General features: G+C 35.7%; 1 protein-coding gene across 1 annotated transcript in view; it reads right to left on the bottom strand.

Annotated features, from left to right (window-relative positions):
* The window catches only part of BIRC6 (baculoviral IAP repeat containing 6), a gene marked incomplete at its 5' end in the record, with an annotated part of 236934 nt that overhangs the window by 83132 nt on the left and 127356 nt on the right, over positions 1–26446 (bottom strand). Inside the window, 12 exon segments of the mRNA XM_082852055.1 lie at positions 9427–9556; positions 10035–10178; positions 11765–12545; positions 13559–13780; positions 16447–16555; positions 16803–17059; positions 18374–18653; positions 20840–21040; positions 21836–22030; positions 22178–22274; positions 23256–23431; positions 24373–24935. Of these exon segments, the coding sequence (XP_082708181.1) occupies positions 9427–9556; positions 10035–10178; positions 11765–12545; positions 13559–13780; positions 16447–16555; positions 16803–17059; positions 18374–18653; positions 20840–21040; positions 21836–22030; positions 22178–22274; positions 23256–23431; positions 24373–24935 (3155 nt within the window).

The following is a 26446-nucleotide window of genomic DNA, read 5'->3' as shown; positions in this document are numbered from 1 at the left end:
GGGAAGATGGCGGAAGAGTAAGACGCGGAGATCACCTTCCTCCCCACAAATACACCAGAAATACATCTACACGTGGAACAACTCCTACAGAACACCTACAGAACGCTGGCAGAAGACCTCAGACCTCCCAAAAGGCAAGAAACTCTCCCACGTACATGGGTAGGACAAAAGAAAAAAGAATAAACAGAGACAAAAGGATAGGGACAGGACCTGCACCAGTGGGAGGGAGCTGTGAAGGAGGAAAGGTTTCCACACACTAGGAAGTCCCTTCGCGGGCGGAGACTGCAGCTGGCGGAGGGGGAAGCTTCGGAGCCGCGGAGGAGAGCACAGCAGCAGGAGGGCAGAGGGCAAAGCGGAGAGATTCCCACACAGAGGATCAGTGCCGAGCGGCACTCACCAGCCCGAGAGGATTGTCTGCTCACCCGCCGGGGCGGGCGGCGGTGGGAGCTGAGGCTCGGTTTTCGGTCGCAGCGCAGGGAGAGGACTGGGGTTGGCGGCGTGAACACAGCCAGTAGGGGGTTAGTGCACCACGGCTAGCCGGCCGGGAAAAGTCTGGACCTGCCGAAGAGGCAAGAGACTTTTTCTTGCCTCTTTGTTTCCTGGTGCGAGAGGAGAGGGGATTAAAAGCCCTGCTTAAAGGAGCTCCAGAGACGGGGGTGAGCCGTGGCTAAAAGCACGGACCCCAGAGGCGGGCATGAGACGCTAAGGCTGCTGCTGCTGCCACGAAGAAGCCTGTATGCGAGCAGAGGTCACTATCCACACCTCCCTTCCGGGGAGGCTGTGCAGCCCGCCACTGCCAGGGTCCCAGAATTCAGGGACAACTTCCCCGGGAGAACGCACGACGCGCCTCAGGCTGGTGCAATGTTACGCTGCCGCCGCAGGCTCACCGCACACTCCGTGCCCCTCCCTCCCCCTGGCCTGAGTGGGCCAGAGTCCCCGAAGCAGCTGCTCTTTTAACCCCGTCCTGTTTGAGCGAAGAACAGACGCCCTCCAGCGACCTACACGCAGAGGCAGGGCCAAATCCAAAGCTGAGCCCCGGGAGCTGTGCGAACAAAGAAGAGAAAGGGAAATCTCTCCCAGCAGCCTCAGAAGCAGCGGATTAAAGCTACACAATCAACTCGATATACCCTGCATCTGTGGAATACCTGAATAGACAACCAATCATCCCAAATAAAGAAGGTGGAATGAGAACAAGATTTATGATTTTTTTCCCCTTTTCCTCTTTTTGTGAGTGTGTATGTGCATGCTTCTGTGTGAGATTTTGTCTGTATAGCTTTGCTTCCACCATTTGTCCGAGGGTTCTATCCGTGCGTTATTTTTTTCTTTAAAAACATTTTTTTCTTAATAATTATTCTTTATTTTAATAACTTTATTTTATCTTACTTTATTTTATTTTATCTTCTTTCTTTCCTTCCCTCCCTCCCTCCTTCCCTCCTTCCTTCCTTCCTTTCTTTCTTTCTCTCCCGTTTATTCTCAGCCGTGTGGATTAAAGGCTCTTGGTGCTGCAGCCAGGAGTCAGTGCTGTGCCTCTGAGGTGGGAGAGCCAACTTCAAGACACTGGTCCACAAGAGACCTCCCACCTCCACACAATATTAAACAGCGAAAATCTCCCAGAGATCTCCATCTCAACACCAGCACCAAGCTTCACTCAACAACCAGCAAGCTACAGTGCTGGACACCCTATGCCAAACAACTAGCAAGACAAGAACACAACCCTACACATTAGCAGAGAGGCTGCCTAAAATCATATTAAGTCCACAGACACCCCAAAACACACCACCAGACGTGGACCTGCCCACCAGAAAGACAAGATCCAGCCTCATCCACCACAACACAGGCACTAGTCCCCTCCACCAGGAAGCCTACACAACCCACTGAACCAACCTTAGCCTCTGGGGACAGACACCAAAAACAATGGGAATTACAAACCTGCAGCCTGCAAAAAGGAGACCCCAAACACAGTAAGATAAGCAAAATGAGAAGACAGAAAAATACACAGCAGATGAAGAAGCAAGATAAAAACCCACCAGACCTAACAAATGAGGAGGAAATAGGCAGTCTACCTGAAAAAGAATTCAGAATAATGATAGTAAAGATGATCCAAAATCTTGGAAATAGAATAGACAAAATGCAAGAAACATTTAACAAGGACATAGAAGGACTAAAGATGAAACAAGCAACGATGAACAACACAATAAACGAAATTAAAAGTACTCTAGATGGGATCAATAGCAGAATAACTGAGGCAGAAGAACGGATAAGTGACCTGGAAGATAAAATAGTGGAAATAATTACTGCAGAGCAGAACAAAGAAGAAAGAATGAAAAGAACTGAGGACAGTCTCAGAGACCTCTGGGACAACATTAAACGCACCAATATTTGAATTACAGGGGATCCAGGAGAAGAAGAGAAAACGAAAGGGACTGAGAAAACATTTGAAGAGATTATAGTTGAAAACTTCCGTAAGATGGGAAAGGAAATAGTTAATTAAGTCCAGGAAGCACAAAGAGTCCCATACAGGATAAATCCAAGGAGAAATACGCCAAGACACATATTAATCAAACTGTCAAAAATTAAATACAAAGAAAACATATTAAAAGCAGCAAGGGAAAAACAACAAATAACACACAAGGGAATCCCCATAAGGTTAACAGTTAATCTTTCAGCAGAAACTTTGCAAGCCAGAAGGGACTGGCAGGACATATAAAGTGATGAAGGAGAAAAACCTACAACCAAGATTACTCTACCCAGCAATGATCTCATTCAGATTTGATGGAGACATTAAAACCTTTACAGACAAGCAAAAGCTGAGAAGTTCAGCACCACCAAACCAGCTTTACAACAAATCCTAAAGGAACTTCTCTAGGCAAGAAACACAAGGGAAGGAAAAGACCTACAATAACGAACCCAAAACAATTAAGAAAATGGGAATAGGAACATACATATCGATAATTACCTTAAATGTAAATGACTAAATGCTACCACCAAAAGACACAGATTGGCTGAATGGATACAAAAACAAGACCGATATATATGCTGTCTACAAGAGACCCACTTCAGACCTAGAGACACATACAGACTGAAAGTAAGGGAACGGAAAAAGATATTCCATGCAAATGGAAACCAAAAGAAAGCTGGAGTAGCAATATTCCTATCAGACAAAACAGACTTTAAAATAAAGACTATTAGAAGAGACAAAGAAGGACACTACATAATGATTAAGGGATCGATCCAAGAAGAAGTTATAACAATTGTAAATACTTATGCCCCCATAATAGGAGCACCTCAATACATAAGGCAAATACTAACAGCCATAAAAGGGGAAATCGACAGGAACACATTCATGGTAGGGGACTTTAACACCCCATTTTCACCAATGGACAGATCATCCAAAATGAAAATAAATAAGGAAACACAAGGTTTAAATGATACATTAAACAAGATGGACTTAATTGATATTTATAGGACATTCCATCCAAAAACAACAGAATACACATTTTTCTCAAGTGCTCATGGAACATTCTCCAGGATAGATCATATCTTGGGTCACAAATCAAGCCTTGGTAAATTTAAGAAAATTGAAATTGTATCAAGTATCTTTTCCGACCACAATGCTATGAGACTAGACATCAATTACAGGAAAAGATCCGTAAAAAATACAAACACATGGAGGCTAAACAATACATTACTTAATAACGAAGTGATCACTGAAGAAATCAAAGAGGAAATAAAAAAAAACCTAGAAACAAATGACAATGGAGACACGACGACCCAAAACTTATGGGATTCAGCAAAAGCAGTTCTAAGAGGGAAGTTTATAGCAATACAATCCTACCTTGAGAAACAGGAAACATCTCGAATAAACAACCTAACCTTGCACCTAAAGCAATTAGAGAAAGAAGAACAAAAAAAACCCCAAAGTTAGCAGAAGGAAAGAAATCATAAAAATCAGATCAGAAATAAATGAAAAAGAAATGAAGGAAACAATAGCAAAGATCAATAAAACTAAAAGCTGGTTCTTTCAGAAGATAAACAAAATTGATACACCATTAGCCAGACTCATCAAGAAAAAAAATGGAGAAGACTCAAATCAATAGAATTAGAAATGAAAAAGGAGAAGTAACAACTGACACTGCAGAAATACAAAAGATCATGAGAGATTACTACAAGCAACTCTATGCCAATAAAATGGACAACCTGGAAGAAATGGACAAATTCTTAGAAAGGCACAACCTGCCAAGACTGAATCAGGAAGAAATAGAAAATATGAACAGACCAATAACAAGCACTGAAATTGAAACTGTGATTGGAAATCTTCCAACAAACAAAAGCCCAGGATCAGATGGCTTCAGAGGCGAATTCTATCAAACATTTAGAGAAGAACTAACACCTATCCTTCTCAAACTCTTCCAAAATATAGCAGAGGGAGGAACACTCCCAAACTCATTCTACGAGGCCACCATCACCCTGGTATCACCCTGATAGCGAAATCAGACAAGGATGTCACAAAGAAAGAAAACTACAGGCCAATATCACTGATGAACATAGATGCAAAAATCTTCAACAAAATACTAGCAAACAGAATCCAACAGCACATTAAAAAGATCATACAACATGATCAAGTGGGGTTTATTCCAGGAATGCAAGGATTCTTCAATATAAGCAAATCAATCAATGTGATACACCATATTAACAAACTGAAGGAGAAAAACCATATGATCAGTTCAATAGATGCAGAGAAAGCTTTTGACAAAATTCAACACCCATTTATGATAAAAACCCTGCAGAAAGGAGGCATAGAGGGAACTTTCCTCAACATAATAAAGGCCATATATGACAAACCCACAGCCAACATCATCGTCAATGGTGAAAAACTGAAAGCATTTCCTCTACGATCAGGAACAAGACAAGGTTGCCCACTCTCACCACTCTTATTCAACATAGTTTTGGAAGTTTTAGCCACAGCAATCAGAGATGAAAAGGAAATAAAAGGAATCCAAATCGGAAAAGAAGAAGTAAAGCTGTCACTGTTTGCAGATGACATGATACTATACATAGGGAATCCTAAAGATGCTACCAGAAAACTACTAGAGCTAATCAATGAATTTGGTAAAGTATCAGGATACAAAATTAATGCACAGAAATCTCTGGCATTCCTATACACTAATGATGAAAAATCTGAAAGTGAAATCAAGAAAACACTCCCATTTATCACTGCAACAAAAAGAATAAAATATCTAGGAATAAACCTACCTAAGGAGACAAAAGACCTGTATGCAGAAAATTATAAGACACTGATGAAAGAAATTAAAGATGATAGAAATAGATGGAGAGATATACCATGCTCTTGGATTGGAAGAATCAACATTGTGAAAATGACTCTACTACCCAAAGCAGTCTACAGATTCAATGTAATCCCTATCAAACTACCACTGGCATTTTTTACAGAACTAGAACAAAAAATTTCACAATTTGTTTGGAAACACAAAAGACCCCGATTAACCAAAGCAATCTTGAGAATGAAAAACGGAGCTGGAGGAATCAGGCTCCCTGACTTCAGACTATACTACAAAGCTACAGTAATCAAGACAGTATGATACTGGCACAAAAAAAGAAAAATATATCAATGGAACAGGATAGAAAGCCCAGAGATAAACCCACGCACATATGATCACCTTATCTTTGATAAAGGAGGCAGGAAAGTACAGTTGAGAAAGGACAGCCTCTTCAATAAGTGTTGCTGGGAAAACTGGACAGGTACATGTAAAAGTATGAGATTAGATCACTCCCTAATAGCATACACAAAAATAAGCTCAAAATGGATTAAAGACCTAAATGTAAGGCCAGAAACTATCAAACTCTTAGAGGAAAACATAGGCAGAATACTCTATGACATAAATCACAGCAAGATCCTTTTTGACCCACCTCCTAGAGAAATGGAAATAAAAACAAAAATAAACAAATGGGACCTAATGAAACTTCAGAGCTTTTGCATAGCAAAGGAAACCATAAAGAAGACCAAAAGACAACCCTCAGAATAAGAGAAAATATTTGCAAATGAAGCAACTGACAAAGGATTCATCTCCAAAATTTATAAGCAGCTCATGCAGCTCAGTAATAAAAAAACAAACAACCCAACCCAAAAATGGTCAGAATACCTCAATAGACATTTCTCCAAAGAAGATATACAGATTGCCAACGAACACACATGAAAGAATACTCAACATCATTAATCATTAGAGAAATGCAAATCAAAACTACAATGAGATATCATCTCACACCAGTCAGAATGGCCATTATCAAAAAATCTAGAAGCAATAAATGCTGGAGAGGGTGTGGAGAAAAGGGAATACTTTTGCACTGCTGGTGGGAATGTGAATTGGTACAGCCACTATGGAGAACAGTATGGAGGTTCCTTAAAAAACTACAAATAGAACTACCAAATGACCCAGCAATCCCACTACTGGGCATATACCCTGAGAAAACCATAATTCAAAAAGAGTCATGTACCAAAATGTTCATTGCAGCTCTATTTACAATAGCCCAGAGATGGAAACAACCTAAGTGTCCATCATTGGATGAATGGATAAAGAAGATGTGGCACATATATACAATGGAATATTACTCAGCCATAAAAAGAAACGAAATTGAGCTATTTGTAATGAGGTGGATGGACCTAGAGGCTGTCATACGGAGTGAAGTAAGTCAGAAAGAGAAAGACAAATACTGTACACTAACACATATATATGGAATCTAAGAAAAAAAAAAATGTCATGAAGAACCTAGGGGTAAGACAGGAATAAAGACACAGACCTACTAGAGCATGGACTTGAGGATATGGGGAGGGGGAAGGGTAAGCTGTGACAGAGCGAGAGAGTGGCATGGACATATATACACTACCAAATGTAAAATAGATAGCTAGTGGGAAGCAGCCGCATAGCACAGGGAGATCAGCTCGGTGCTTTGTGACTACCTAGAGGGGTGGGATAGGGAGGGTGGGAGGGAGGGAGACGCAAGAGGGAAGAGATATGGGAACATATGTATAACTGATTCACTTTGTTATAAAGCAGAAACTAACACATCATTGTAAAGCACTTATACTCCAATAAAGATGTTTTTAAAAAAATATATTTTTTTAAATACAGGGGGAAAATGAGGGGGAAAAGGAACAAAGCTTCAGTGAGTTGTGAAACAACTTCAAGAGGCCTCATAAATGTGTAACTGGAATCACCAAAAGAGAGGAGAGTGACAGGGAGACAGAATATATTTGAGAAACTAATAGCCAAAAAATTTCCAAATTTGATGAAATTTATACAGCCACACAGATTCATGTCCAAAAACTCAAAATCATAAGAAACATGAAGGTAACTACAAGGTATATTATTTGATGATAATAATAATCAAATTGCTTAAAAACAATAATAGAATTTTTTAAAAAAGACACATAACCTTTATTATTTGAAAGCTATAGGCAGTGGGTAAAAGTATGGCTTGAATAATTTTGGATTACTTGTTTTCATATATGTTAATAAAATACACATGCACATGTTAAGATATTCTAAGATATGGCTAAATATCACAAATACACCTTAAAGTACCAAAGCACTGCTAAACAAAGGTTAAACTCAGCACTTAGAAGTTTCGGATATTTGCTCAGGATAACTTTGTTGGACTTTTTACTAGGATGTACTATTCTTCCACATCAATAAGTTTTATTTGTTAATTTTTCGTTAATAAAGGGAACTATTTTGTTAAATATCCTAAATGACAGACCATGACATTTTAGAAAATAGTATTCATTTAACGATAAATAAAAATGTAAAATTTCCAATTATTTTGTACTATGTCTATACTTTTCCATTATCAAGTTAATGTATGAAATCTCAAAAATTGAAGTTTAGTACTCTTCCCCACTTCCTTCCTTCAATTAATTAATTTTAAATTTTTTCTTCATAATGTAGAAGGCATAATTTCAGAAAATTGAAATTTAGAAAAAAGTTTGCAAAGTCAAATTTTCACAAAAGTTTAGCTGTAACAGGTAAGGTGGACATTTTCAAGTAAGAAAATCTGTTACACATTTATAATATATTCTAACATTTTACTGTATAACATGTAAAAATGTAGGAAAGTATTATAATTTTATGCACACATTTCTGTTAGATGCAGTGTCTAAAACTGGTAAAGAATCTTTTCTACATTATTTTCCCAAAGTGATCATATCTGTTCACGTGGTTTAACTTACCATCTATGTACGTATGTATGGTAACAACTCCCAAATCTCTTCAACTCATCTTTTATTCTACGTTTAGATTTCTATTTCCAACTAACAAATAGCACCAGTTTTTTTCCTGGATACTCCTAACTTCTTTCAGTTATCAGTGTTGCTTAAAGACTTACGTACCCCCTCTAATGTATACAGATAGAAACACACTGACTTATATTTAAATTAAAATGCAAACATTTAAAATTTTCAGTTTATTTTTTATTCTGACAACATACAAAAGATCATAAATACTTTGAGAGGTAGAATATATGTCCTGCTCACTTTTACATCCCTAGAAGAAATTACTGTGTTTACACATAGCAGATGCTCAATGAATTCATCACTGATTAGGATTTCTGAGAGGCAATAAACCCAAACTAACCACAGTCAATTTGTATTCTACCTCAAAAAAATGCTTTTACTTTAATAATTTATATCCTGTTTAAAGGTATCATTGGAGAGCTCTTGAAAAACTTAGGGGAAACGTGCTCTCTGCTTTCTTCACTGTTATAAACAATAAGGTCACCAGCTGATTCTACCTACTGACCACTCATTTCTCCCCTAGATTTAGTAAATGTTTATTACTTAGAATTCTGTCATGCAACCTAATACACTGTAATTCATCTACTATAAAACAGCCCAGGGTTTCCCTGGTGGCGCAGTGGTTGAGAGTCCGCCTGTTGATGCAGGGGACACGGGTTCATGCCCCGGTCAGGGAAGATCCTACATGCCGTGGAGCAGCTGGGCCCGTGAGCCATGGCCGCTGAGCCTGCGCATCCGGAGCCTGTGCTCCGCAATGGGAGAGGCCACAACAGTGAGAGGCCCACGTACCACAAAAAAAAAAAAAAAAAAAAAAACCACAGCCTGATGGTTTATCATGAGAAAATTCCATCAATGGCTTCCCACAGCTTGTCTACATTTCCAACGGCCCATTCTGTCATTACTACACATAACAAACATCACAGCAAAAAAATTACAGGTGCTGGAATGTAGTGTACATTTTGTCCACTGCATCATGCTTCTAAATGTGAAGCTACCTTGACCTTTTCTAGTCATTAAATGGTTGGTGAGTGAGTGAATGCAATAAAGTTATAAAAATAATAAAATTCCTATATGCATCTAACATAAAGTTAAAGAAACACAAATATTTAAATGTGACTTGCCTGACACTCTGTCAAGAACTTCCGATAATGTTGTTGAGACCGGCAAATGAAGTGTACGGAACTTGTGGCCTGCTCCATACATTGGATGCTGGATGACATGGCTAGTAGCATTAATTCTACCCTTGTACAGCTGGAAATAAATTTAAAAGAAATTAAGAAGGTTTTTTTGAAATGTATATCATTATATAACAATTTCAGAAGCATAAAGAAACAAACAATTCAGTAATGCATACAAAAATGTAAAGAGTTTATTTTATATATTTCTTCAAATGTGGCATGTCTGCCATGCGATTTGTTCATCATACTTTGCATTAGCACTATTGTACCTAATAATCTGTCAGTCCCACCCCCCAAATCAAATTATACTATCCATGGCAAGTTACAACTAGGTTATTTTGCACAGAGAGGGTTAGCTGAGATTTTTAAGTCCTATCCTTAAGTATAAAGGTTGTGCTAGTTTCACTTTGCTAGCACAACCTCTGATTTCTAATTTCATTTCATTTCATTAGAAATTAGAACAGAGATAACTGAAAGCTCTGACATGAAAACATAAAATATTTTTACACACAGCTCATCATAAAGATTTAATTTAATTGTTAAATACTCACTGGGCAGGGAGACTGAAGAAACATTGTCACTTTCTCATCCTCTAACATCAGTTGCAAAAATAATCTACGTACAAACCCTGAAATGTTCCCTGATGTTGGAAGGTTCCCTCTTTGAGGAGATGTCTGAAATAGTTCACAGAGAACCTGGCAAAGTGAGAGATTTAAAAAGTTAAATGAGGTATTTACTTGCAGCTTTATATTTTAAAGAACAAAGAGGAAATTTAAAATGTGGATTAATAAGTGTATTTGAATTCATCAAATCAGCAATTAAAGATTATACGGAAGTAGACAAAAAGTTAAAAGTGAAATACAAATTTCTGTGGATGAGAGAAGTTACTACTACAGGGTTTTCACATAATAAATACCCAGCAAAACCAACTTAATTTTAACTTCAGTCAATATCAATGTGGTTACAATACAACAAAAATTTTGAAAAAATATATTAAAAATATAAAACAAAGCCTTAACAAGAAGCTAAGTGATGATTATTAGGCCAGAAGACAATGGAACGCAAAGTTTCATACTACCCACAGGCACAAACCAAACTGTGAAATGTCCGTATTCAAGGACTTGGTTATAATTGGTAATTTAAGCATTTCTTTCAAATTAGACACATTAAGTAGATACAGTTTCCCAATTATTAATTACTTTATGCAACAAAGTACCTTCCTCTTCTTAAAGTTAAATCATTCAGTATATTTTGAAAATTATGATAGCTCATCCTTCTAGATTCTAAAATTATGATAGCTCATCCTTCATTAATAGTTTAACCTGAATAAGCACTATCAAATAAGGGGGTAAAAATAGAAGCTGGTTCCTCTTTATTGGTGTCTACCATGTCTCAGACAGGCTCTATGCTAGATACTTCATATACATGATCATATTTAATCCTCTCAAAAGAAGAAAACCTTTTGAGAGGCAGGTATTACTATCTCCATTTTACAGTTTAAACAACTTGCTGAAGATCACAACAGACAGAAAGCAGCAGAAACTGGCAAAAAGCAACTAGAATTATGCTCCAGATAACTCCAGCTTTCAAGATTTTTGGCTCTGTGGACTTAATACAATAAAATCATCTTTCATACCTTTAATGTGATTTGTCAGGAGTCTCCTATCTGAAACTTATTCTAATGTCTGCTTCATTAGAAGCAAATCAACAGCTCTAATCCGGTTACTATAAAATGCAATGCCTCAATGCTGTGAGGCACTTGATGGCCACCTTCAAGTGGTCAATCCTGTTCCAACAGCTGAAGCGTTGTTCTTTTGTTTTTAATATTTTTATTTATGTATTTATTTGGCTGTGCCGGGTCTTAGTTGCGGCATGCGGGATCTAGTTCCCTGACCAGGGATCGAACCCAGGCCCCCTGCATTGGGAGCGCGGAGTCTTAGCCACTGGACCACCAGGGAAGTCCCTGAAGCATTGTTCTTTTGATTAGGGGCAGTTTTTTAAAAGGAGGAATGTATGATCTTTAGCTAGAATCTCCATGAATTTGCCCATCATTCATCAGAAAGAATAACTGATTTATGTAACAGTTGAGGAGAGGAGGGAGGAGATATCAGTACTTAATTTTAATTATGGTTTAAATTCAAATCCTTAAATGCAACCAACCCCAAACTTCACCATCACCTGGCCTTAATACATGACCCTTTCTGAGCTAATTTCGAGTGTCATGTTACAGCACATTAAAATAATAAGACACTGGAACATAAGCCAGTTTTTCTACTCTTACCTGGGCCATCAGCTTTTGATTATTAGGGTGACATGAAATGCACTGCAGAAAGAATGCAACAGTTGCATTCTCAATTGCTGTCCTCTGTTGAGTAGTCAATCCTGTTGTAGCAGCTGAAGAAAGAGAAGCTGATCTTGCACTGGTCTGTTGTGCACCTAAACTATGTCCTCCAGAAGTGGACCCAGAGTGACACAATAAAAACAGAAGTGCTGTCCATAGTGGATTGACTTCAGACCCACCAAGCCAGTCTTTCATAATATGGCTATTGCCAACTTCTGTCAAAAACCTAAGAATAGGAGCAACCAGGTCTGCTGTGATAGGCATCTTATTACATTGTTGTGGAACGTGATGCCGCCTGAGTTTGTCCTGGGAAATATCTATTGACTGAGCAATGCTTTCAGAATAAGAAATGTGGCTAAAACAGAAACTAGCCAGACTCCTCACAAGAAGAGAAGGCAAACCTGAGTCCAGTAATTGTTTGATAGCTTCTGGAGATTGAGAAGAGGAAGCAAGGGTTGCCAAATGTGATTCAGTTAGTGCAAGAGGGGCTTGTGCATTTTTAGAGTCATCTGTTAAAGATGAACTAAGATCTTGCTTTTTGCTATCATCTGTCATGGACAGTCCATGGTGACACTGCATTGGAGGAGGGGTAATTCCCATCCAGCCCATAAGCAAAGAAAAATAACTTGGGTGTATGTGGCACATCGAGCAAAGTAGACTGTCAACAGCTTTCTTCAAAACCATGTTGCAGGAAAGAGACATGGACCAATTAAAAAGTAACCTACGGAATAAAAGATACCATGTTAACAATATATACATATATTTAGTATGACCTCTTTGTCAATTATTTCTACTAGAAATCACTTTCATGAAAATTATATAGTTTGACGTTCAATATAATGACACTGTAATGTCTCAGGAAGACTGTGATAAACATCATTAAGTACTTCAGTAGATTGGAAGTTAGATTAGATTTGTAAAATGAGTATAGAAAACCAAGAGATCTATATCAAAATGGTTCTACCATTCTCTGTGTGACCTCAAAAAAATGACATAAAGAAACAATTAAAAAAATTATACCTAAGAAATGTCTAGACTGAATTCGACATTATTAATGGCTTTAATTCATATCTGCAAAATGAAAACTGTTAGCAAGTTTCACTAATAAGTCATGGATTATGCCAACTGATAGGACCAAATATGAAAATGACAAACTAGAGGACAAAAAGCCAACCTTTTAAGAGTCATGGAACTCTTCAGAAATAAATTATTATATTTTGCTATAGACTTAGCAGTTATTAGGCAGTCAGCTCAACAAAGCCTTAACTGAGTATGGTGAAGAAATGTGGGTTAAGTGGAAACTACTTGTCAAAAGAGCAATCATAACAGCCATCTAGAAAGAAGTAAAAACAACCAATTGTAAAAACTGTCTAAAGCAGTCTCTCAAAATTTCTAGCTACACTTTCCCTCCAAAGTTGCATATTAAAGATAAAAGAATCTGGCAGGTAAATTTGCAGATGAGAATAAACATTATGACCTGCAGGAGAATATATTAAACATTCCAATTTTAGGTGGGAAAAGCAGCAATGACACTAATGTAGCTTCTTAAAACTTGAAGATAAATTAATTAAATTTGTGTAGCATATCATTTCGAAATTATACTGATTATACTTAACTAGTACTTTTTGAAGTATTATTTTTATATAAATAAAAATGTAAAATGCTGTTTCATCAAGTAAAAATCTAAAGTGATCTAGTACTGGGGGAAAAGAGAATTTCACAAATCATACTTACTCAAAGAGCTCTCGGTCTAGCAGTGCTGGTAAATCATACTCTACCAGCAGCTCATAACTGTGCCACAGAATTGCTGCTACACAGTGCAAGTGAGAAGGAGATGGCATCAAAAGACCATACTCTATTGTTGAAGAGTTAGGACACATGTAGCTCATCCTGCCACTTCTTTTCATAGCAGCCACTCTTGCAGAATCACTGACCCATTTTAACAAGGCTTGAATTCTTAAAAGAAGAAGATGAATTTGAATAACCAATTATACTCCAGCTGACATTTAATACAGATAAATACCACCACTGCATGTAAGCAATGTATTTATCGGAATAATATACTGATTTTTCTCAATAGTTTTAATATATCAATAAAATAGGAGGGAAAAGGAATTATACAATCAATAAGGTCATAGTAACTCTAATTTTCCAAAACCCTACCAATCTTAAGCAATGAAAATGTCTGAGATAACTCAAGTCTAATTCAGCAAATAATCATTGATTCTTACCTCATTTATGACAGAATATATAAATATCTAGAATTACAGGATACACAGCTTAAACAAACTCACTCTGTCCTCTAAATTTTCACTCACCTTGTAACAAATCCACATACCACAGAGCAGCGATCTGGGGCCAGTTCTTCATTGTGCAGAATTTCATGCAATACAGCATGAAATGTTTCACAACTCAGGCCCCCAAGCATTAAATACTAGTAGTAGCCACCCACCCTCTTTCACTCTGACAACAGAATAGCCCCAACATATGTTCTTTTTCAAGTGCCACTCTACACTCAATCCCCTAGAGCTGGAGACCACAAAATGAAAGTAAAAGGCTTTTTAAAGCAGTAATGCTTTGGAGTTTGTATTTTGGGGGGGTGGGAGGTGAGACTTATTGTCAAGTTCTTAAAACACTGTATTTATCTTTGTTTTTGTTTACTTTTAAATGTCTAGTTTAGAGCACAAGATTCTCTGCTTCAGGGTAAAAGAAATGGGAATTGGAACGTATATAATACTACTTAATCCCTCTCTCTACCCCGAAGGACTGAAGGGTAAGATGCTTTAAATTGCAGATGACAGGACATAAGGACAAGTCATAGAAAAAGAAGGGAGATGAGGCAATTACAGAAGAGTAACATTTTCTAGAAAAACAGCAGCCAACAATCTTGTCATTAATGTTAGTTCTGAAACATTCTGAAATATTTACATTTGCATTTATGCTAAGAAAATAATTTTAAATGCAATTTTCTTATGATAAAAAAATTTTTTAAATAATCACAAGAGATTTAAAGAAACCTATTCTAGAAAAATACTTAGCACATATTTTTAATGTACTTTTAAATCCTATTAACAATTATGAATTGACATAAATTCATATTTACTTTGTCAAAAATACTCCAGTATATTTTTAAATATAATACAGGTATCACATAGTGTATATAAAGCAAAAAGTTTAATGGAAAGGAAGTCAGCCTATTTAATATTTTAAAGTTACCCTGCTGAAACTAATTATACTTTGTTCAATATGTCCTTTAAATATTTTTAATCCAGAGAACCTGAAAGCAATGAGCCTAAACTAAATGAAAGCTATTACATTACCAGAGATTAAGTAACAATTTTTCCGAGATGCCCTCACTGTCTGTCACTCTAATTCATACCCTTAAGTCTGACCTTCATAAATCTTCCCTTATGAGTGACACTGCTGTCTTCCCAGTCCTGAGGGCACAAGCTGGACTCAATAAACTTTACCTCTCCAGTATTAGCACAATGTCAAGCATATAGCAACTACTTGGTAAATAGCTATAAAATGAGTAAGCACCCACAAAAAATAATCTGTTAATAATTTATGAAGTAAGACATTTAATAACATACCAAATGATTTCATTTTAAACACAAACTAATAACAATATTAAAGAATATTAATTGGATATAAAATATTCAATATACTTCAAAGGATATTAACTCAGGAAACAATCTCTAGAATGAAGATAATTTATATTATTTATAGAATCACACACTCTATAAATATGTTCTCCAGATACAGATGATATACATAAAACCAGAGAATACCAAAGTATCATTCAAAAATTTATCAACTAAAACATTTTTCAAAATTACTTGGAGTTCCTATCAATTTGGAGGTAAAAGACATCAAGGAAGATCTACACTAGTAAAACTCACCTAAAATTACCTATACCGAAAGATCACTAAACATGTAGGTGAAACATTCAGATATTATTTACTTGGTATGAGAGTGTTTCATTTTGTGGTAGGAAGCAGGAGAAAGAGGGTAAGGAGTATATGAAAAGTTGTCCGTGAATAATATAATCAATAGCAATAAGTAATCAATAAAAACAAACATTATTGCTATTAACAAAATACTCCAAGTACCTAATATGGACACAATATTCCTATATTTCTACATGTTTAGTAATACCTAAGCTTAACTTTTATGAAAAGATCTAAAAAGAAAGCATTCCAGGACTTGCCTAGTGGTGCACTAGTTAAGAATCCACCTGCCAATGCAGGGGACACGGGTTTGAGCCCTAGTCTGGGAAGATCCCACATGCTGCGGAGCAGCTAAGCCTATGCACCACAACTACTGAGCCTGTGCTCTAGAGCCCGCGAGCCACAACTACTCAGCCCGCGTGCCACAACTACTAAAGCCCATGCTCTGCAATGAGAAGCCACCACAATGGGAAGCCCGTGCAACACAATGAAGAACAGCCCCCACTCACTGCAACTAGAGAAAGGCTACGAGCAGCAATGAAGACCCAACGCAGCCAAAACTAAATAAACTAATTTAAAAAAAGAAAAATAAAGCATTCCAAGTAACATTCACTACATCTGATTGTGTGTATGTGTGTCCTCATATGAAAACTGAGATCACCACATACCTACCTGTCTTTTGTTCCAGGATCCTGAGTTGTCCCAAGCTGGTAAAGAATATCTATCGTAGAGTCAGAAGAGAGTCCATTCAGTCTTCCAAAAAGTAAAGGGCTATTCAAATCTTGCAACAAAGAATCAAAAGGAAAAATTTGCTAAATAAGCAAATGGGATGAGAAGATTTGCTCAATTTAATCTTAAATTATTCATTAAAAATAACTTCTGTAAATTTCAACAACAGAAACAAAACTCCAAAAATAATGAAGCCATAATGGAAGTTAATTTCAGAAACAGAATTAATCACAAATATCACATAGTTCAACTGCCATTATTTTGCAGATATGTAAAAATTAAAATATCAAAATTGTCACCTGTAGGATCACTGCCTGATGCTGCACAATTTCTCAGAAGAATGTCTATAAGCTTCAGGCCAATTCTAGTGGACTGCAGTCCTATCTTTACAAGCACAACCTCAATGTTGGGTGAATGCATTCCACAGTATGGAGACATCAATAAGGCAGCACAAGTCTGTAGCAGATTAGCAGTAGGTGCAGCTGCACTTGCCATCATTCCTTCCAGATCACTTATGTGAGTAAGGCAATGATGTAATAACCGTAACCATCCAATACTGCAATACACAACACAAAATGGCCTATATGGGTAAATTTAAGTAGCTTAAATTACTTCAGGGGTAAAACAAAACTTCTCAAAGATCAGCATGTTGTGGATGGACCTAAAGATTGTCATACTGAGTGAAGTAAGTCTGACACAGAAAGACAAATATCATACAATATCACTTATATGTGGAGTCTAAAAAAAAGGGGTACAAATGAACTTATTCACAAAACATAAGTAGAGTCATGGATGTAGAAAACAAACTTATGGTTACCGGGGGTAAGCTGGGGGGGGGATAAATTGGGAGATTGGGATTGACATATATACACTACTATATATAAAATAGATAACTAATAAGAACCTGCTGTATAGCAAGGGAACTCTGCTCAATACTCTGTAATGACCTACATGGGAAAAGAATCTAAATAAAAAACAAGGAGAGGATATGCATTAAAAAAAAAATTCCTTGTGACTTATAAAGCAGAAAAAAAAAGAAAGAAAAAACGAAAAGATCAGCATGTTGTATTTCGTAAGTAGCACCAATCTACGTTAAAAAATACTTTTAGAATACTGTAACATCAATAAAGAATTAAACACACAGTAAGTTTCCCCTATAACATAAAAAAATACTTAAGTGCTAGTAGCATTTAGGAATTATGAACTTCCTTTTTATTTAATTAGTCAGGAAATGTTTTTGTATATACATATATTTATATGCATAAATATAAACTGCAAAGGATCATAGAATTGCAAAACTGTAAAGTCTTGGCAGCTCAAGAATAAAAAAGAAATCCTAAATTTTTTTGTCAGGTAAAACTTATATTAAGACAATCTATAAAATTTTCAACCATCAAACGTTACCAGAAGAATGTAAATTAAAGGATATATTCAGATCCTTCTTTGTTTGGTCAGTTTGTATGGTTCAAATCTAACCCTCTGCAGACTGGCAACTTAGGAATGACCATATAGGGCTAGGTGCCTATCTATATGATCAATTTGTATGCTTCAGATGTATTCTTGGGGATAGGCATTTGGAAATGCTTACATAAGACTACAATCCAAAGAACTGGAACCCACACCCACATATACCACATTGTGGATCATCCCAAGGATTAGACATACATAAATCTCAATTTTAACCAGCCTCAAGGTTTTGCTTCTATAGAATTATTCTTTATTACACTTAATAAAATTATGATATTATTTAGATACCTATGGAACAAAGAATTTCCTAAACTCTAAAAAAAAAAAAACAAAAAAAAACACAGTATAAACAATTTCATGAAAAGCACAGAAAGGTTTTTCTTAAGAATGAGAAACCACATACCTTGTTTTGGATACCTGATCTTCAGATGGAAGAAAAGGATTATTAACTGTTGCTGAAGAAGTGGTACCAAAAGCAGTGAGGCCCAGTAATTTAATTTGTGAAAGGCCTAATGTGCTGGCATCTCGTGGACGATGAAGTCTAAGGCAGACAGCAGAAGCTACTTCAGCTTTTACAAGCTGAATTTTTATGTAGGTGAGACCACTTGTGACAACAGGAGTGGATAATGGTAGCATATTTACCCCATCTGCACTTACTTCAACAGACACTGAGGATGGGCAGGCTACAGGAAGAGAAAATTGAACAATTACTAAAGGAAAAGTAAACTAGAGTTCATATTTTAGTGGCAATCCCAGTAAAACAGCTTTCAGTTATATTCATTATGAACTCATAAAAAGAAAATGTATACACCAAGTCATACTTTGTCACTGACTTTCACCATAATTGATTTTACAGCTATTATATGAAATTCACAGTATAATAAAAATTATATTTAAAAAATTCTAACATTAACCTAAAAAAGAGTAACTGAAGATATGCAATCCACATGTACTTAATTCACTCCAAGAAAAGAAAAATAGGCAATAACTTACTCTATTATTTCTACTTTACTCAGAATTATCACCAACAATATGGTGATTAATATGCTATGGTTTACTGTTGTAAATTGGGAGGAATGTAACTTAAAAAGTACTTTTTCACAAACTCATTATTTCACTACTACCATACTGCTATGATTTTAAACACAGTTGAATTTAGAAATTGCTTTTGCCTCTAATCTGTTTTTGCCTTTCAAAATTTAAACAAACATCCAGAATACTTAAAAATAAAACCATTTCCTGCTAAAATTTAAGAAGGCCCAATGAAGTAATAACTGGCAGCTGTTATGGGAAAATTTCTTTCTCACAAACATGGAAGCCCATATAATAAATTTATCTATCAACTAAAACAACCTTTGAACTTTGACTTTAATTTCAACTGTAAAATTAGGAAGTAACTTTTATTATTTGCCAATTACACTCCTGGTTTACACTGAGAACTAGACAAGTCACATCAATTTTTAAATTTAATCTCACCTTTTGAGATAAGTATTATCCACACTATTTAATCTCTTTGAATCTGTCAATACAAACTGACAAAGAGATTAAATAATTCAAACCCCCAAATGAACAAAGGCACATTTTATATTCAAGCCCATGTTTGATTCTAAAGGCTATGTTATTTCCACTGAAACACACTATATCTTCAGTTTCTGCTCCAATCCAAAACCAAAATTATTAATCACACTTGTATTGGAGAACACCTAACCTACTGATTTTTCATAATGTACAGAGTTCTCCATTGTAACATCCTTCCTGTCCCAATTCCTATGTGCAAATTCTAGCTACACTCCAAAGCCACCATTCACATGAACCACTTTCTCCTTCTGAATAAAAGGAGCTTCCTCCTCATCTTAGATTATCCCCTAAGTCTTACACTGACTTATATTTTGCCATGTAATATAATTATTTTTGACCTGCTAAAACACTGTGCATTAGTCTATTTTTCTTCTGCCATTTTATTCATTATATCTATTTTTATCTAACGTGTGGATTCCACAACTGTATTAGAGTATAATAATCTAATCTTGCAAATAAGTGGAAAAATTGATTCTTCCAAATATGCCAGGGGTCTACAAAATTCCCTATAGTTCTTCATTAAATTACTGAGTGACATATGACAGCAATGAGAATCAATCAACGAAGATAAATGACTGTGACAACTTCAACAATTCTGTACAAATTATTATATTTATATTGAAAGAATTTGGGGACCCTCATAAACTTAAAATAGTACTTCATATTCCTTCATGAATACTTAAAGGAGTTCCTGCTCCTTTTAATGTACAACTTTTCTAAAAATTCTTTTCAATTATTTAACGTTGCGAAGTTACAACAAAATGTATTCAATGAAAATGCATCAACTGAATGATACTCAAAATATTAAAAATCTAAAGATCATAAATATTCAAAATATCACATTCAAAGTATTAAGGCAGATGTAATTACCTTACAATGGGAAGGGGAATCTATGCTAATTTCACATTACAGAGCTAGGACTGAGGACCAGCCTAGAAAAACTAAGACTGCTGTCTAGAGCTGTATAAACTAACTCATTTTATCTTAATGCTATATAGATAGCTTCATAAATTTGAGGGAAGAGGAAAGGCAAAATAATATATAACTAGAATATATTTGTTTAAATTTCATCACACACTCTATTTGTTTCAGGGGAATAGCCATGTCAATTCATTTGATGGGAAATGATTCGGTGGTAGTGTTAAATATTATATTAAAACTGTTCAAAATTAAGCGATCTGGAAATTGTATCTAAGTTAATCACTGTTTGCTAAGTATTTTTCTCATTTTTTAAATGCTTCTAAATTATAGTTTATTTTCATGATGGATCTTTACAAAAAATATTACTCACTTGCAAGAGATGCAAGGTGAGGTTGGATATGTATCTCTTTAAGAAGCACTGCTGCAGGAAGGTGAATGGTAAGGTCGCACCAAGCCTCCTCTGGCAGAAAGATGTAGGACCAAGCAGCAGAGCGAGCTCTTCTATGGGGTGGTGTGGCCTGCAAAAGCACCTCAGCTGGTTGGGCAGTAGGACTGCTAGATGTGATTGTACCTACAGAAGTATTTTAAATAAAATAAAAACTTGCAAAAGAAACCCAATAAGGCATCAAGAACTATTCAAACCATAATAATTACACTAGAAAAATTAGCTAAAAACATGAACATTTAATACTATGAATGTACTTAATACATTTAGCATAATTTGTTACAGTATTCACAAAACCTCAGGACATCCAGTCAACAGGCAAGGCGACAAATTCACTGTTAACTGCTGCCTAATTTCTATGCACTAACATGTCAAATGAAAACTAAACTAGCAACAACAAATCTAGCACAGTAATTCTCAAATGATTTAAGTAAAAAACAATGTCCAATACAGGCTTCAGCTTGAAAATAATCACCTTTATTCTAAATTGTCAATATTCATGAGTTAGAAATATGAAAAGAAAAATATAAAAAGAAACTATGTAGAATGGAAAAAAAGAATAACTATATAAATCTGAAACTTCTTATAAAAAAAAGTACCACTCCAAATAAGAAGGAACAAGTCCTTTAAAACTAACATTTACAATGAAAACTGACATAAGAATCTACTACTTAGTTTCATAAATTGTGTTCTATTTAAACTCAGAAATAAAAACAAATTTTACTACTAAAGAACAATTAAAAACTTCCTTCTAATCAGTAGAATGTTTGGAAAACTACTACCTTTCAAATCAATGGCTTGTAATTGAAATGGTGATACTGTAACACAATCAACTTACTTTGACAACTATTTTTGCTTCATACCAGCCAATTAACTACTACTTAAATTCATACTCATAAGATGAAATAACTCTTCTCTTACCCAGGGGTGCAAAGTTATGGATCCCTTCTGCATTGTCAGGCTCAGAAGCTAGTATTCGTGTTTTCAAAGTGCTGTCAACAGCTTTATTCGGACCAGAGTCAAGAAATTTCATAATGGTTGATACCATACTTCTTGCAGTGTTTACAATAGCCCTTGTACTAGTAACCATATTGTTGCAAATGAGCTGAACACCACCTAAATTTAAAGAGAATACTAAATGAAAATTATCTTAACATAGCTGATTTGACATTGAGTCAACTTTCACAAAAGACTACAAAAATAAGAACATAATTTACTATCAAATGGTTACACTTAAATGACAGTTTTGTAACTTTGTCTTACCCATATCGTGGAATGCTTTCAAGGCATCACTAGTATCCAGTACTCTCAAAATGAACCACAATAATGGTTCAGATAACTGGCAAGTAGCGAGAGAGCCCTAAAAAAAAAACCATACATGTATACTGTGATTTTTAAAAGGTGATTATTAATTTCCTGTGAATTAGGACAACTAAATTTCTTATTGAATGTAATATTCTTTTACAGTTAATTATTATAAAATGGCAACCTTAACCTAAATCACTAAATACAAAATGTCTGCCAAAATATTTAGGAAATCTTAACCTGAATCAAAAAGGAAGTGAACAGTCTCCTCTCTGAACTCAGCATTTTTTGCATCTGTGTTTACCTACTATTATCATTTTCTACCTTAAATTAATGTGCATCGATTTTGTTTTCGAGTAGACAGTACTTTCATTTAAAACATGTATCCTTCTCAAATATCTTTGTATCTTCCAATGGGGAAATATATATACACATGCAATGTATATTTATGAAAATGATAATTATACACTGACATATAGAAGACTCCTTAAGAAACTGTTTTAAAATCTGCTTTTGAAAAAAATGGTAAATGGAGTAGAAATTAAAATAATCACACTGGCTCCTAAAATCTCATTTTTTAAAAAGGAAATTTAAAAAGTAGTAACATTCTAACCTATGTCTCTTTTAAAATGACCCTAACCCCTTTTAACTGAAAGGAAACTAAATATGTAATTTAAGCTTGAAAAAAAATACTCATATTAAATTTTCATATGTAACATCTACGAAGAACATGTTGGTTTTCAACTATGCTATGGTTAGGGAAAAGGAAAGAACTACTTCTTAAGACAATGGAAAGAAAATCTAAAATTTAAAAATATGTTAAACATTTTATTCTTACATCACTGTAGTCATCTTTGACAGTTTCAAGGAAACTTTCCTCTCCAACTTCTACTAGTAATATATAGTTCTCACCCGCTGACTCCATTCATTTTCCAACATATAACTAGAATACGCTGTCTCTGTCTTACAAATAATTCTCTGTTCCCATTGCTAGTAACTACTTAAATTACTGCAATTGTTGCTGGATTGAACTTACCTGTCTGCCCATATATCCACAGGCCATGTAGGTTAAAATTGGCTGCAGCATCATGTGAACTGTAGAAGCTTTTTTACTAAGTGTTGTCAGTATGGTAAATAATCCATCCCCAACTGATATGGCATCTAACCCACCATGAAAGTTTTCGTGTTTGGTGAGATGTAATCCACTTGCCCCTAGTTTAAATAAAAAGATGACACATTTTTAAAAAGCATATCCTTAAAAACCATAATAATTAAAATAGAGTCTTAAAAGCCATTTTACCCCCAAACCACTGAAGGATGGGTACATAAAAGCTGTGCGTGTGTGTGTATACATATACACATATCTAGAAATTAAAATATCTCTCATAACATTCAGTAGAGGATGTTTTTTGGTATCTTTTATAGGAGATACCTCTGTTGTCGGTAACAATAAAGTTGCTCTATTACATGACTGAGGAACATCATTATACATACCAAAAAGAAAAGGAGAGAAAAATAAGTGATACTATTATGTGACTAAACTTCAAAACTTTTAATCAAAAAGATATGGTTGTTTCCCTTACATGAAAAAAGAAATACTAATAAGCAAAAATATATCAGGAATGGATTTTGTCACAGTTTACAGAAGTTTAGTTAAAAAAATTAACATAATATATTAGCTTTCAAATAGGTAGAAAAGTAAAGCAACAATATATAAATTTTACATTGATATATGTGTCATAGAAACTTGAACAAAATTTTATACTTCACTTTTTAAAAAACTGTGAATAAATAAATCTTACTCATTCCCTAATACAAAATTTGATGTGAAATTCTTCATCGTTAAAATGTTAGCGATACGTGACTATAAATTATGGTACCTAACTTACAAGACTGATTTTTTTTCTTAATTCACTACAAGTTATTTTGTTAGTATTTTCCAATTTTTAAAAAATTCACACTTAAAAATTTTCAACTGATTGAAGCCACTCTATAAAAGTTTTCACTAATAAAAATCAGTCATGCTAAGAAGTTTACAAAAAAGTAACTCTGCATTATAAAGTAAAAAGAAAATGAATTCATACATTGCTAAAGGAAAGAGATATAGTACTAGAAACAAGTATAAGATTAATATTCTTAATATTAATACGTACCAATTATCATCGCCATGGCACTGCTATTACACAGGCCCAGAGCCGACAAAATCTGGCTCATTATCTGTTGGTTGGCTAACACTAAGTCAGCGACATATGCAGGTGATCCTTGAATACTACTACTGCTTCCATTACCATCTTTGCCTCCTGAAACTTTTTCTTCATCTGAAACACTGTCTGTCGTATTGGTGGTCACAGACACTCTTGCACTGTATTCCCTATTGCCCGAAAGAGGCAGCTGTACTAAAATGTTAACCAGTTTTAACAAATCAAACATGAGTTGATCTCTTGTCATTTCACCACAAACTGCTTTTGCATCACCTGGACGAATGAGGTTGGCAAAGAGTCCCCCAAAGCATGCTCGAGCACCCACTGAGCTATCTGATCCACTTCGAGACATTACTTTGTCTGAGCAAGTGATATAGTGGTGCACTAAAAAAGTGACAGACTCTATCACAGCAGAAATAGTACTAACTGAAACGACTTCAAAATTCTGCTCCAAAGTGAATTCTAAGAGCTTTACTTGGGCATCAAGAGGTCCTTGGCCTGTCTGGAAGGCACCCCTGCAGAAAAAGAGAGAGGATTAAAAATTAATCCATTTTAAATTGTTTTGAAAGAAGTAACCACCAGAATACAAGAAAGCTAAACAATAATTAAGCTGCTGGTATTCACTATTTCATTTTGTAGCAAAGAGTTTCCAGCTCTTCCTGAGTCCTTCTTGTTCTTGCCTCCATTTTATCATATAAAATAAAAAATGAATTCCCTTCCAAATAGAAAACTGAAGGACAAGTAAATCAAAGAGATGATTTTGAAGCTACAGACTAAAATAATTATATATCACAAGGCACTCCTCATAATGAATGAGCTCTGGTTTGTTACAACCTCAAATGTTGTTAGTTTAAATATTTCTTACTGATTTTGATTTTCAAAAATTAAGATTCAATCAAGTAATTCTTATGCATCAAAATTGAATGCTCTCAAGTTCTACTTATGCCTAAGAAATAGAAACTGGAAAGGTCATTGGCCCCAACTTACCAATTAAAAAAGCCAAATTAACTCTAAAGTCATAACTTTTCTTGAACCCATCAGAGAGCTAAGGTCAAAAGAGTACCAAAAAGCCTGAAATCCATGAAAAGATAGGCACCTCCTCCAAGAAGACAGAATATGAGCATTGGCTTTCCTGTCGCATAATCTGGGAAGTCGAGATGCTGGCAATATGCATATGGTTAAGAAGAATTCAGCTAAAATACTTTACAAGTTGTTAAACCCCAGGTATGTAAGGGTGGTAATACTGAACCCTTGGAGTTCATACCCATTCACAGGCATCCTCCCTCACCAACCCCCACACATATCTTGCCCGGTGCATCTATTCCATCTGGCTGTTCCTGAGCTATACTTTATATAACTGGTAAAATAAATAAAGTGTTTTTCCTGAGTTCTGTGAATCCTTCTAGCAAATTACTGAACCTGAGGGGGGGATTGTGAGAACCCCTGAATTTGTAGTCAAATGATACAAAAATGTGGGTAACCTGGGGATCTTGGACTTGTAAGTGCCCTCTGAAGTAAGGGCAGTCTTGTGGGATTGAGCAGTTAAAACTGTAAACCTGAGGCTAACTTTGGATAGTGGCAGAATAGAACTGAATTGTAGGACACAGGTTGATGTCAGATAATCAGGGAAATGGTGTTAAAAAAGACACCATGTATTTGGTGCTAGTGAAAAAACCCCTCAAATACCAATAGCTGTTTCCTACCACTGGAGAGAAGGAAATGCTCTCCTCAGAAACGGCCAAAGATATAAGCCAGAGTTTGGCTGACAAAAAGAAGGAAAAATTTATTGAGAAAGCTCCTTCCCCTGAGGTTCAGTCACAGAGTGCCTGTCAAAGACTGAGGCTGGACACAATATCGGAAAACACCTGCCATCACTAGGAGTCTAGTGAACATTAAGAAACAAGCAAAAGCAGTTGACTGCTAGAGATGGAGCCATGGAGAGAGAGTCCCTCTGTGGTACAAATGTATAAGGAACAACAAAAGCTAAGGATGGAACAATAAAACTGGAAACCACCCCCTTTACCCT

The sequence above is a fragment of the Leucopleurus acutus genome (genome assembly GCF_964270905.1).
Source record: "Leucopleurus acutus genome assembly, chromosome: 12".
NCBI lineage: Eukaryota > Metazoa > Chordata > Mammalia > Artiodactyla > Delphinidae > Leucopleurus > Leucopleurus acutus.
This window is presented reverse-complemented; position numbering and strand designations above follow the sequence as displayed.